Source organism: Urocitellus parryii, unplaced genomic scaffold (genome assembly GCF_045843805.1).
Source record: "Urocitellus parryii isolate mUroPar1 unplaced genomic scaffold, mUroPar1.hap1 Scaffold_88, whole genome shotgun sequence".
Lineage (NCBI taxonomy): Eukaryota > Metazoa > Chordata > Mammalia > Rodentia > Sciuridae > Urocitellus > Urocitellus parryii.
This window is the reverse complement of record NW_027554213.1, coordinates 926,382-939,864: the sequence shown is the minus strand read 5'-3', so window position 1 is coordinate 939,864 and position 13,483 is coordinate 926,382. Positions and strand designations below refer to the sequence as shown.

The 13,483-nt window shown below is 36.3% G+C and overlaps 1 protein-coding gene across 1 annotated transcript in view; it reads right to left on the bottom strand.

Moving 5' to 3' along the window:
* The window catches only part of LOC144253055 (DNA polymerase alpha catalytic subunit-like), a 65,393-nt gene extending 56,156 nt beyond the window's left edge, over positions 1-9,237 (bottom strand). The window contains 2 exon segments of the mRNA XM_077794998.1: positions 1,177-1,458; positions 9,222-9,237. Coding sequence (XP_077651124.1) covers positions 1,177-1,458; positions 9,222-9,237 — 298 coding nt within the window.
* Positions 9,238-13,483: the final 4,246 nt, after the last annotated feature.

Genomic DNA, 13,483 nt, shown 5'->3' with positions numbered 1-13,483 from the left:
AGTCTGCTCTAAAGGAAAAATTCCAGTCACAAGTTCTCAGCAAGTACTTAATCAACATCATGACTTAAGAGGGGTCACAAGATTGCACAGTATCCTCCAGAGAGTGATTTCTTGATGTTCATGGATGGCATACAGTTTTTAGGGTGAAGAAAGGGCTTAGTGGCAAATCACTGATAGAAGGCTGCAAAGACTGTTCAGATACTCACATCCCATATCCCATTTGTAATCCAGGCTAGTCGACTCTCCAAAATAAATTGTCTTAAAAAACGAAAGGCTAAAGAACAAATTGAAATCTGTGATTTACAACTAGCTGAATGCAAAGGAAGCTGATTAGGAAGCAAGTTCTCATTAATGGTGATGTATTTGAGTGACAGGAGATGCTTGGGCTAAAAAAGTGAAGCATCTGATTTTATGTTAGAAGTTCACCGGAAGTTAAGTCACATTTTAGTTGAACACTGTTCAAAAATCAGAAATCAGACGAATCTATTTGCATTTCTGTATTCTATTTTTGGAAGTAAAAGATTACCACTGACAAACTGAGTGATATACAATGTACCCGAAATGCTGAATTGATGTATTTTTTAGGAACTTCGCCAAAATGATTAGATTTGAACGCTAAAAAATAGCAGCACTTGAAGAACTTTCCATAGAATAATTTGAAAGAAAAAGTGTTAATGCATAAAATAGAAATCCATTACTAAAAAGACAAAACGCATTTGTATATGGTGTCAGCACTTGCAGCTTTCTCTCCTGCCTAGTTAGAAAGTGTAACAATTTTCTGGGAGTTTCTAGCAAGGGAGGGGCAAATATCTTCTGTTGTAGTCCTCAAGCGGGTGGGAGAAGTGAAATACCCTCAATCAGGCCAGTGCCCCACCGACCCTAGTCTCGCTGAAGTTGTTCCCACACGTGGGTATGACTTACCAAAGGAATTTTTAAAAGGGGTCACTTGCTGACAGAGATGTGACAGTCTCCCAAACAGAAAACCCTGCAACGGGTGGCTCGGATTTGCAAGCCGCCCTACTAGAATGCTGGTTCTGACACCAGAAAGGCCCCCGCCCTGAACCACAAGGTCTGAGCCAAATCAGACCCGCACAGCGAACCCGGCGCAGGCCTCCTTCGGAAGAAATAAAGCAAAGACCCCACCACCACCACCACCACCACCACCACCACCACCACCCGCAATCACGCTGCTGTCCCCACACTCCCAACCAGTGCTCTGAGTGCGGAGTCGTCCCTCACCGCTTGCCCCCAGTTTGCAGTCGTGCACAGGCGCTATAGTCCCGCAGTCTCCCGATTCCGCGCCAACCAGCCCGAAACTGGCGGGGGGGCCGAGATAGGCGCCAGCCTGAAAGCCAAACAGAGGCTTGGGAGGTGAAGGACTTCCGCCAGGAAGGCCACTGACGTGCCGCACCGTGCTGCGCCCCGCCCCGGGCCTTCCCGGGGCGCGCTTTTGGCGCCCTGTGATGACCCCTCAGGGAAAAACGAGCTGAGAAGAGACCGGAAGAGAGCTGGAGAAAGAAGCGGTCGGGCTCTGTAAAGGAGCTTGGCAGAGGATCTGCGCAGGCGCACGCAAGCTACTGGGAAAATATTTGGGCGCGTGGGAGTAGGGGCTCTCTGGTTCTGAGAAATGATTTTCTAAGCAAAGAGGCCCGGGCGGGCAGGAAGGTGGGCGTGGTAGGGCTGGCCCCCTTGTCCCCCTCCCCCAAACCCAGAAAACGACTGCCTCCTGGTGCACACTCTGAGTTTTGTCTGATCCTTTGCCTCAAGGAATGTGAACACTGTGTGTGTGTGTGTGTGTGTGTGTCCTAACTTAAAGGTATATGCACCGCTTAGAGCGGTGGCTCACGCCTGTAATCCCAGCAACTTGGGAAACTGAGGCTGGAGAATCATGAGTTCAAAGCGACCCTCAGCAACTTAGCAAGGCCCCGAACAACTTAGCGAGACTCTATCTCAAAATTAATAATAAATTAAAAAAAAAAAAAACATGGAAAGGGCTTTGATGTGGCTCTGTGGTTAAGCACCCTTGGGTTCAATCCCTGGTACAAAAGAAAAAAAAAGTATATGCATCATCATCTTAACCAAATGACCAAAAGAAGCATCACTAATAAGTAGCAGTCTAACCTCATCACATTTGACCTGATGTGATGCACTTGAGAAAAGAACAACATCGCCTACATGCTCTTCTTGCAAATACAACACACACTAGCCTGAATCTAAACATGAAGAAACAATCAGACTTTTTCAAAGTATAGGACCACTTATAGATGCACAGTGCAGGATGACTTACAAAGCATCTTGCCTGGACTCCTCCAAAATGTTAATGTTTTGAAAGACAAAAGGGCATTAGATTCTTGTGTATGGTACAATGCATGCAATGTAAGCATCTCATTTTTTTTCTTTTTCCAAATAGGTATATTTTATTGAATAATGCTTACTGTACATTGGTAATATTTTCTCTACACTTTTGCCCACATGCTTGTTGACCCCTTCTTCGTGTGATGACCATTTTGTTTAAATAATGATTAGTAACATTACTTAATACCCAATAAACCTATGTTTACTCCCTGTTTCTCTTCCTGACACATATTCAGTCCATAACATAACCTACAAAATATTTTTGAATGCCATTCAAAATTCTTATGTGCCTGGTCTTGATATTTTTCTACTTTTTTTTATTGTGCATTAGAGTTGTACATAGGAATGGGATTTTTTGTTACATATCCATACATGCATAACAATATAATTTTGCCTTTTTAACTCTCTATAGCTCTTTATATAAACACTATCCACTGCTGGTAACATGAAGTGTGCACTGCTCCTGTGTTAAAGGTGGCAGTGTAAATTGGTACAATCTTTTGGAACATAACATTGCAATGTGAGTACAATAAGCATGGCTAATTCACAATAAAGGGGAGGAGGTGCTAGAGACAATTTTCTGTAATTCTTATTTGCAGAAAAGTTTTATCAGAGTACTAATTAATATTGCCTACTTTGTTCCTACCAAATGAACTTCAACTAAATGCTCAAGTCAAAAGGCATTTTTGTAATAAGCTTCCAATTTCCTTCTACTTTATGACCTTCAATTTTGTCATTGTGTGCAGAGTTTGTTAATAACACATAAGTCTCCCATGCTAAGTCAGAATGCTCCATAAAATGAAGAGATTACAAGCTTACACTATAAAGTAGAATTTCCCTCTAGCAGAGATATAGTTTACTTCCTACTCTACGAAGGATCATGTAATTTTTCTATTAAGTCATTCTTTAATAAGTCATTCTTTGTTTTGACTGCCAAACTAAGCCCATAATGAAAGAAAAATTCCCCCACAAACTTCTCTATCATTAAGCATATGAATAATTCTAGCCATCTGATGCCTCCTGATGAAGTCCATTGTTAATTCTGTAATGATATCATCCTGATCCCAAGGTGAACTGACTGAAATCCTTTCCTTTCCCTTTATCAATTCTCCTCATTTTACTAGTTGATACCACCATACACCCAAGTTGCTAATACAAAATTTGTAGCTGTCATTTATTCCTTTACCTTCTATGTGAATGAATCATCCAGTCCCTATAATTATGTTTAAATTCTTTCCTGATATCTCCCTACATTGTACTATGATGTGAGAGCAATAAACACCTATTTTAATAAGCCACTAAAATTAGTGATTGTTTTAGAGTATTTGACCTACTTTAATGTATATGCTGTCACAAAATTATAGTCTAATCAGATTACATTTTGGTGTGCTAGCATCTTACTATGCCTTGGCATTCTTTAAACCTCAGAATATAATTATTCCACCATAGAGTGCGGTATTAGAACTTACAAACTGAAGCTAGACTCACCTAGCAGAAATTAAATGCCATTTTGTAAAATGAGGCCAAAATTTACATGGAAAAGGAAGTCATAGAAATGTAAAATCATAGAATAAGTTACCAGAGACTTAAAAGGGAAAAAACTTGTTAAAACAGTTCTTTTCAAGCTGTTTCTCTTTTTATGAAATTATAATAAGAATCTGTTTTATGTCTAAATCTGCTTTACGCAGCTCTGTGCAGCAATGTGTCACTTCTTTCTCTGTCTTTTCCAATTCTTTTCGCTATTTAACAGCTGAAAGTATACCTGCTCTGCCATTTCTAGAGACTAATTGGCACTTGCACTAATTGCATGAGGTGTAATATCAGTATAATGGCAGTCATCTTGTTTTGGGTCATGAGGCTACTGGTTCTCTGGGCTCTGTAACAAGTCTTTCCATTACTATATAATATCCTTTAAGTGGGTTTTAGATTTTATTTTCAGGTATTAATTGGTGCCCCCTTGAGTCTAAGAATTAGAAATGTCAAGAGTGACAGCAGTTATAGTGTTGATAGTTCACTTCACACTTCCTTTCACTTTCACTACCTGAATTTTTCTGATTATTTTCCCTTTTTCTGATTATTTCACCTGTTGTTACTTTGGCACAATGCAAAATGCCTGTCCATTAACTGTTTTTGCAGATTGACCCTAGTGTGGGAAATGTGTACTAGAGAGCTTATATTTTTAAAGTTTAAGGAGAAAATTGGACTTCCCAGACCATGATAGTTAATTATAAATTTTCCGTGAGTCCTTCAGAATTACTAAACTGATGTCCTACTCAAAATCATTGGAAATTCACATTTTGTCAATGTTTGAGATTCATGTCATTTTCTAAAATATTTTAAGATAAATGTATCATGTATTATAACTTATTGATGATGTCAATCCAAGAAAACCAATAATGTTTTCTTTATATATACATTTCCGTAGAAACATATAGGTCATTTTTTAACTCAGGGAAATTTTTTTTATTAATTCTGGTCTGTATTGATTGACACCCTACACACAGGACATATAAGAAATCAATAACATGAGTATAATTTATCTTAATAGGCACTTACCCTGGCACTTTGAGATTGATTTTGAGATCAGGTCAAGGAACCCAAAGCAGGTCATTGATGTATTAAGGTTTTATTGTATTAACTGAGTATGTGAAGTGTTTGCATTTCGAAACTTAGATAGGAAACATCATCTACAGGGGTTTCTTATTTAACACAAAAGGAAGATATCAAGTTAAATATCCCATTGGAATGAAACAAATGGTTTCTCTGGGACTCAGGCAGATAGAGCAGCTTTTGGCTTTGCTCTTCTGGGCCTTGCCTTTGTACCTTGGGGCCTTGCCTGTGTCTTACCAAGTTCTTTTACTAAAGCTCAGATAGGCAATTATGACTGACAACTTGGTTTCTATCCTTCCCTTCCTCTGTGAAGATACTCTCTATACCTTTCATTACCCTTCTCCCTCAGGGCCTGGCATTGGTTTGTGGCTGGGGAAGGGTTTCTGAGTGAACACCACAAAGTTCTGCAGTGCCATTGTTAATTGCAAGGAGTGGAGTGAAGTACTCCCACCACTTCTAAACTCCCCTGGTGGATGGCCAACAAACTCTACCAGCAACAGAAAATGCTTGCCCAGGTCAACAGTGCCAGAGCCCTTCTGTTTGAAAACACTTATTTTAAAACAATGCACTTAAAAAAATAAAACTTGAAAATGGGAAATTATTTGGCATGGATTTAAATATGTAGTGATGCTTCATTTGGCAAAAATTCTCAAAGTAAAATTTCATGATGACACCAAAGAAATTTGTTTGATTCTGCTTCAGATATATAGATATGAAAGGACAAAGGTGTTTTTTGTTCTTTAAATTTATCTTTTTAAAAAATATTTATTTTTTGGTTGTGACTGAACACAATATCCTTATTTCATTTATTTATTTTTATGTGGTGCTGATGATTGAACCCAGGGCCTCCCACTCTACCACTGAGCCACAAACCCAGCCCCTAAAATTGATCTTAATGTGTAATTTTACATCATATTGGAGACTTGTTAGTTTCTATTAAAAATGGTTTTCAGAAAAAAAAAATCTCAAAACTGAGTTGCCTTATTCTAAGAGTTGTGTTGGAATAGTAAACACTGAATTAGAAAACAATGGGCTAATACTGGTTTTACTTCTTAAACAGAAGGCCACTAGGCAAGACATTTGGCTTCTCTATATTAGTCTCTCACCAGAAAAAGTGGTGCTTTCATCAATGTTTTATATGTTCTACCCAAAGTCAGATTAAGTTATTTTAGAACTGGCTTTTACATTTCTTTTAGTTTTCAAAAATACCACTATTGCTGTGGAAGTTACATTTTATCTTGAAAAAAAAAAAAAACAGATGCAACAATGGGTGGAAACTCAGGGGTAGCACATTTGATGGCAAAGAGAGAATAAAAAGGTGCAGGGAAGCAGACTTCCAAAGGGCCTTGTCTTCTGTGAGCTGAGTAGACATTCCAAGGACATATGCAAGGTGCTCCATGAAAACAAGACAGGCCAGAGGAGCTGGGTTACAATAAGAGGTGAGGACAAGAACCCTGTTCTGTGTCATTGAATCTTGACATTCAGTACATGTGTTCACTAGTGGGAGAACAAGGAACTCTAAGTCTTATGTAAAAAAAAAAAATGCTGGGGTCTTCTGGAACTTGCATCTCTATGAAGAATGTGAGCTTGACCTCGAATAACTGTTATCTATATTTTGAACTTTCTTTAAAACCAATTTCTTCTGAAAATATGCTTTTTGTTTCTTAGTAGTTTACTTTAATATGTTACCCACATTTCTTTTGAAATAATTTTTAAATTGCTTTCTTGTGTAACAATGTTTACTAGGTTTATATTAAAGTTTTAAGTCAACATATGTAACACTTTACCTTTTATCATTATAATCTTTTAGATTAGGGTTTTCTCTATTTTATTATATTTCAACCAGTGTAATGATTTTTTCTTAGCTTTTACTTTATTTACTTTTAAGTCCATTTATTTCATTGCACCTTATTTGTAATGTAGCCTAATTTATTTTTTATTATTCTAACCCATTATTTGCTTCATTTTAACTTCTAAAAATATGTTCTGTTGATGTTTTTATATTTTAAAATATACTAATGTGTGATACAAACACAGTATTTCACCTAGGTTGAAAACAGTTTTAATTTTCTTACAAGTGTGTGTGTGTGTGTGTGTGTGTGTGTGTGTGTGAGAGAGAGAGAGAGAGAGAGAGAGAGAGAGAGAGAGAGAGAGTAGGTAGTTGACCAGTAAGGAAAATATTTTATTTTTGTTTGCTTTTTAGGCCTTATTTTTGGAAAATTATTATTATTACTGAGACTCAGGGAATCCCATTATTTTAGGAAATAACTACAGAGGCAAACCACTATTGCCTGATCTTGTAGATGTACTGGGAAGGCCATTTCTGAACACTAATACTGCAGACTAAGCTACCCCAAGTCCTCTTTAGTCACATAAAAGTAAAACAACTTTGGGGAATGTCCCTAAGGATTGAAGACCATTTTGTATAAAGAAATACTATACATGAAAGATTGTCTCTCACCCAGTTTGAGGTAGACCAAATGTTGTGAGAGTGGAGATGAGCTGTGGTTGCCTTGCTTAGGCAATCTATACTTTTAGGAAGTTCTAAGAAATAACTTATTTTATCCTTAGTGGATTTTCAGGTTAGAATTCCTGAGGTCCAATTCTTACTGGACCTTTTTGTCAAGTGTATTATCCTGGGCTTCTTACTAAATTTCAGTTTATCTCACTTTCCACCTCTGTTAAATTGTGCCACTAAGTACAATAATCTTATATTTAATTAAATGAATTTATAAATCACATAGAAAAGTATTGATATAAAAGAAATGGCTAGATGAATTCTAGATGGTTTTACCAGCCCTCACCGTGATATAGTTCTAGGGACATGCTACAGCTGAGTCTTGAAACTCCTTCTTAAAGACCAAGTCTGGCCATCAGCAAAGTCAGACAGTGGAACATTTTTCTCTGCCTTTCCCAGAACATTTTAGTGTAAGCCAACACCATTATCAAGAACAGAGGAGAGTTGGACCTGTTGACAGGAGGCCCAGAGTTCACATGTCAGAGTGCAAGCTATAGTAATAGGAGTACCCACTGAGGACAGAGGAAACAATACTTCATACACCCCATGGCATTCTAAGGGTACAAATCCAGAAAAGAATAGACTGGTCCTGTGCCATGCAGTCTTGAAACAGCACAGTCCATTTGCCTTATCTTCCTCTATGTCATTGCATTTTAGTTATCACTTTCTAATATAACAAACAATAGTATACTTTTCTATTGAATTAATTTTATGATTTTCTTCTCTCTACAAATTAGAATGAAACTCCCAGTATGTAATAATTTTTGCTCATACGCTTACTTCCTCAGGATATGTAATGTGTGTCACAGAATAGGTCCTCAATAAATATTCAAATGAACAAATAGTAAAATGCAAAAGATAAATTAACTGAGAAGGGATTTTTAAATACAAATCTAATGAAATAGAATAAAATAGTTAAATATTTTTAGTGAAAAATGAATGACTCTGGGCAAATAATGCATGGTAGGTGGTCTTTGGTGATTTCAAAAATACAGAACAGGAAATTAATAAATTGTTATGGCATGAAATAAAGAAAAATAGTGTCCAATTCCTTTCTTTAAGCTTATCAAAAGTGAGCTATTTTTTATTTGTTGATTTCACCCACTGATATAAACATGAGGTATATATTATTAAGTTACTTCCTCTCAGAAAATGACACAACTGTCCATCTGGTTACTAAAGTCAAATTCTTGAATCACTGTGCTTGATTCTGTTCTTTCCCTCATCCCTCATATTCATTCCACCAACCAGTCCTCTCAGCTCTGCTCAAACAGACCAAATATGTCCATGCCACTCTTTCTCCACCCCCGCCTGTGGCACCTTCTTCCTCTGGATCCCTGCAAGAGTATCCTAAATGTCCACCAAGCATCTGCTCTCACTTCTGTACTTTTCTTTTTCTTCAAAACTTTCAGATACATCTTATGAATCACATCATGCAGTCTTCTGCTTAAAATCTCTCCTATGCCTTCCGATGATACTTAGAATAAAAGTTAAACTCTGAACCATGTCTGTAGAACCTCACCCCTCTGACTTTATTTTCTATTCCCTGTCATACTACAGGTTCACCTCCCTTAGAACCTCTGTATGTTTGGTAAAATTCAGGACCGTCTCCAGTAAACACACACACACACACACACACACACACACACACACACACACACACACTTTCCCATGGCTGGCTCTGCTGTTCTCAAGGGGATTTTTGTTTTTGTTGTTTTTTTTACAAATAAGCATATACCTGTATTCTTTTCCATTTTCGTATAAGTATTTGGAAGCACATTGTTCATTTATTTGTATTCTTATTTAATAGTTGCCACCCACCTAGATGTAAGGCCCACTATAATAGAAACTGCCTTTTCTTTTACATGGAAACATTAGAATGCAGATTAACATTTTAAAGGAATATGTGAGGTCTTTGTACTTTATTCAAAACTGGTAATTCCCATGTTAGAATTGATTTCCCTTGCAAAAATAAAAAAAATAAAAAATACTAACCGTGTTTTACTACTACTTTGGAAACATAAAACATAGAAATGGAATCTCCTTTAAAATACTTTCCATGATCCTTTAACATTTGTTTGTTTTGCTTTGAGTACTATAAAACTGATATGTACCATCTGGGGAGTGTCTACCTTATGCCAAATTTATGTTATGTGGTATAAATACATTATCTTAAAGTTCAGTGCGAACCTGTGACAAAAGGAGTGTTGTTATCCTTATTTTAGATTTCTGGAAACTAAGGCTTAAATCCTATTCAACATATGTATGTTAATACTCTCATTTGATTAGCATACTTTCAACCTCAACTTTTTTCTGTACTTAAAAACCTAAGTTTATCCTGAAAATGAGTTGAAAGCCAACCATCGAACATTCATGCAATACATATTTACTGACCACTAAAAATTATAATCAGGTAAGAAAGAGAGCATAATACCTGATATTTAAAATAAGTAAAATAAAATATGCCCTGACACAATAGGATCATTGATTATAAAATGAAGAAACTGAGTCAACAGCAATAAGAAGGATGATGAAGTACATGGAAGCCTAGAAACCGTTTGTAAGTTAGCCTTGGGATGCTTAGGGACTGCATCCTGTACAATAATGAGGGGACTGATCAGCTCAGGTGAAGAGCTTCTGCTATCTCTAAGACCTATTTTGGAAATTAGGCTTATCAAAGGCTCCAGGTATGTATGAAATACTTTGTCTTAATGCTAAGATTAGAATGTTCTTAGATTTCCAAGAGAAACATTTCTGTTTCTCTATGAAACATATTCCAATTAATCTCAGTCCCTCATGCCTTACATATATTCTAATTTGTGTGATTTAAAATCAATGGCCACTCAACTGGGAATCCCTTCACAGTGCTTTGTAGCACAAAGTAAGGAGTGGCTACACTCACTACTCACTCAAACTAAGTAAACTATGTCATTTCCTTATGATTCAGTTTCCTTTAGAGTGACAGTTCTAACTTATCCACAAGGTTATAAAGGGTGGAGTCAGGGGAATCACAGACAACATATACCCCAGGCACAGAGTTGTGGCAACAGATTTAATCCTCATTTTTTGCTATATAATTCCATAGGAATTAAGAAAATTACCTCACATGCCTAATACTCTTATGCTCAAAATTCTTGTAATTGTCCACTGGCAAGAGCATTAGTCCAAGAACTTCAGGCTACATTCAAGACAGTCTCTAATCTGACCCAATCCTATAATCTCAATTTTCATTTGCCCGATGGAGCACATTGTCAAGCATAATTGGCAACTCTTACAAGTCACAGTTTTTTAAAACAACAAGACACAAAAAGGTTATATTTATTAAAGAAAATGAATCTATTTTTCATATAAAAACTATATACTCTTTCTCTGGCCATAAAAGCCTAACATCTTCCTCTGTAATTCCACCCCATCTCTCCAATCTCAGCACTTGTTTCAGGTTGGATTATCCCCATGCATGCTTATATTGGATATTTGATTGCAGGAGGCAATATTAGTTCATTATTATTAGTACCTATGAACTAAGTCTATGTAATTATTTTATTATATACCCATGACCAAAATAATTAGTTTAAAGTTGGGAAAGAGATCACAGTAAAAACCAATGAGAAGCAGTGAAAATGTGTCCTATTGTGTTTATGGGAAATATTCTAGCTCTCCTTTCTGGTCTGAAAAAGAAATCTTATCCTGAAAATGAGTTGAAAGCCAACTCCAGCACAACACTGAAGAAGGTTAAACGTGGCCAGATAAACTGTTCAAAATGGAGAGGAAAAAATGGGTTTTCATATAATTATCTTAAGTCCCAAATCCAATATTATATGAAAAAATATACCTTTGAGTGATTTATGGAAGCAAATACATTTCTTTTCTCATTTTTCTTCTTTATACTTTTCCTTAATTTTTCTGCTTAGGCAAGTTAGGTCTTTCTGGGGAGTTACTTGAAGATTTCTGACCAATAATCTCCCATGTTTAAAAAACTCTGAAGAGTTCAACATGTATCCTTCTCATAAGAAGTTTACATTCATTTTGGAATAGGAACTAGACACAAATAAAAAGTGAACTAGGTACACAATCCAATTTATATCCCCAAATAACCAATTGTGACAATAGAGCCAATGGTGCTTAAGGCAAGGATTTGATTTGGGTCTGAAAGGGTAATGAAATTTAAACTAAAATAAATAAATACTTAAATGTGAGCCAAAATAAATTTAAGTCTGTCTCAAAAATTTCAATTTTTGTAGCTTTGCTCTCTCATTCTAAACAACTTGACATCCTTTGTTTCTATACACTAGCATTAAAGAATTTCAAAGATTATATTAAATCTGGTTCTATGAAAAATAATTTTTGTTTACCATTGACTTTTAAATGTGGCTTTACTCTCATATTTGATGTCTGATTCCAGAAATCATTATCATGCCATTTGGAGATATGCTTATGTTTATCATAGTGTTTTCAACAGAATACTCTCTTAAAAAAATCCATAAAGTTAGCCAATCAAGAAGATGAATGGTCTGCAGCTGTTTTTTTCCCCTCCTATTAACACTCTAGCCTTATCCAACTTCTTCATTTATCCTTCTGTTTTTAAAGGAGCTCTTAATTACTTCCATCCCCATTTCAGTTGTAAATGTCTCTTTATTACCATTCTTTCTTTAGAATAAATCCTCCAACCTATTCAAGGACCTGACACTTCACCACTGATTTAAAAGTGATTCAATTTTATTAATCAGATGCTTGCTCTGGCTTTGGGATAGCTGCAGTACCAGGGCTAGCAGCTGTTGATGAAGCGTCCCCTTTCTTCCTCCTTGTTTCTTAAAAAAAATATGCAGGTACATTTGCAGCTTCAGCTTCTTTTTTTGAGGAATATTGAAATTAAAAAGAACTAGTGAAAATAGAAAATCTTGTAATTGTCTTGAAAAGAGTTATTCCACACTGTTGGCTGTGGAAGCTATAGTTGCAGTGGGGATAAAGTTACCTATAAAGGATTTGTCTGAAATTTTCCATTAGAAATTCCTTCTTTATAGATTTCAAGCTACTGCTGAAATTACTGTCATGAGACCAAGCCATGACTCCATTGCAAAATATTCTAAAAGCATAATTAAACTTATAGGTAACCAGGCTATACAAGCTTCATAGATTTTAATATTTCTATGTATGTTCATAAATTCCTCTTTAAAATATATATGAGACACACTAACGATTATATATATGTATATATTATATTTATTGTTCTAGTTTTTCTCTAACTGTGACCAAAATACCTGAAGACAACAATGTTACAGTAGGAAAAGTTTATTTGGCACTCAGGGTTTCAGAGGTTTCAGTCTATAGATGGCCTATTCCATTGCTTTGGGCCCATGGTAAGGCAAGACATCATAGCAGAAGGGTGTAGAGAAGGAAAGCAGCTCAGAACATGACCACCAGGAAGCAGAGATAGAGCTCTGCTCACCCAAGGCAAAGACACACCAGCAGTGATCTATCATCTCCAGCCACACCCTACCTGCTTAGAGCTACTAACCAGTTAACCCATTCAAGTGAATTAATACACTGATTAGTTTAAACCTCTTACAACATAATCATTTCATGTCTAAACTTTCTTGCAGTTTTTCACATCTGAGCTTTTGGGGGACACCTCACATCTAAAGCATAACATTAATAAACTATTAGACACATACACTTATATCTAGCAATTGTGTTTGTGTGTGTGTGTGTGTGTGTGTACATACATACATAAATACATATTAAATTGTTCTTGGCCTATGCCATCCACTGGCCATATTTTATATCATTGATGTAGATCCATGTATTTATTTCTATTTGTCTTCCAAGTTTTCCATTACTTGCACTAAAAATAAATTAGATTAAAACTCCTCTGCAATTCTTGACAGTATGAAACCAGAGGAGAGGGTGTGAAAGGCTTACACACTTAGATTTTGTGCTTGAAACCAAGTTCTGTGTATGTTTTTACCAGAAAAAAAATGCATTGAGTGATGATGGGTTGGG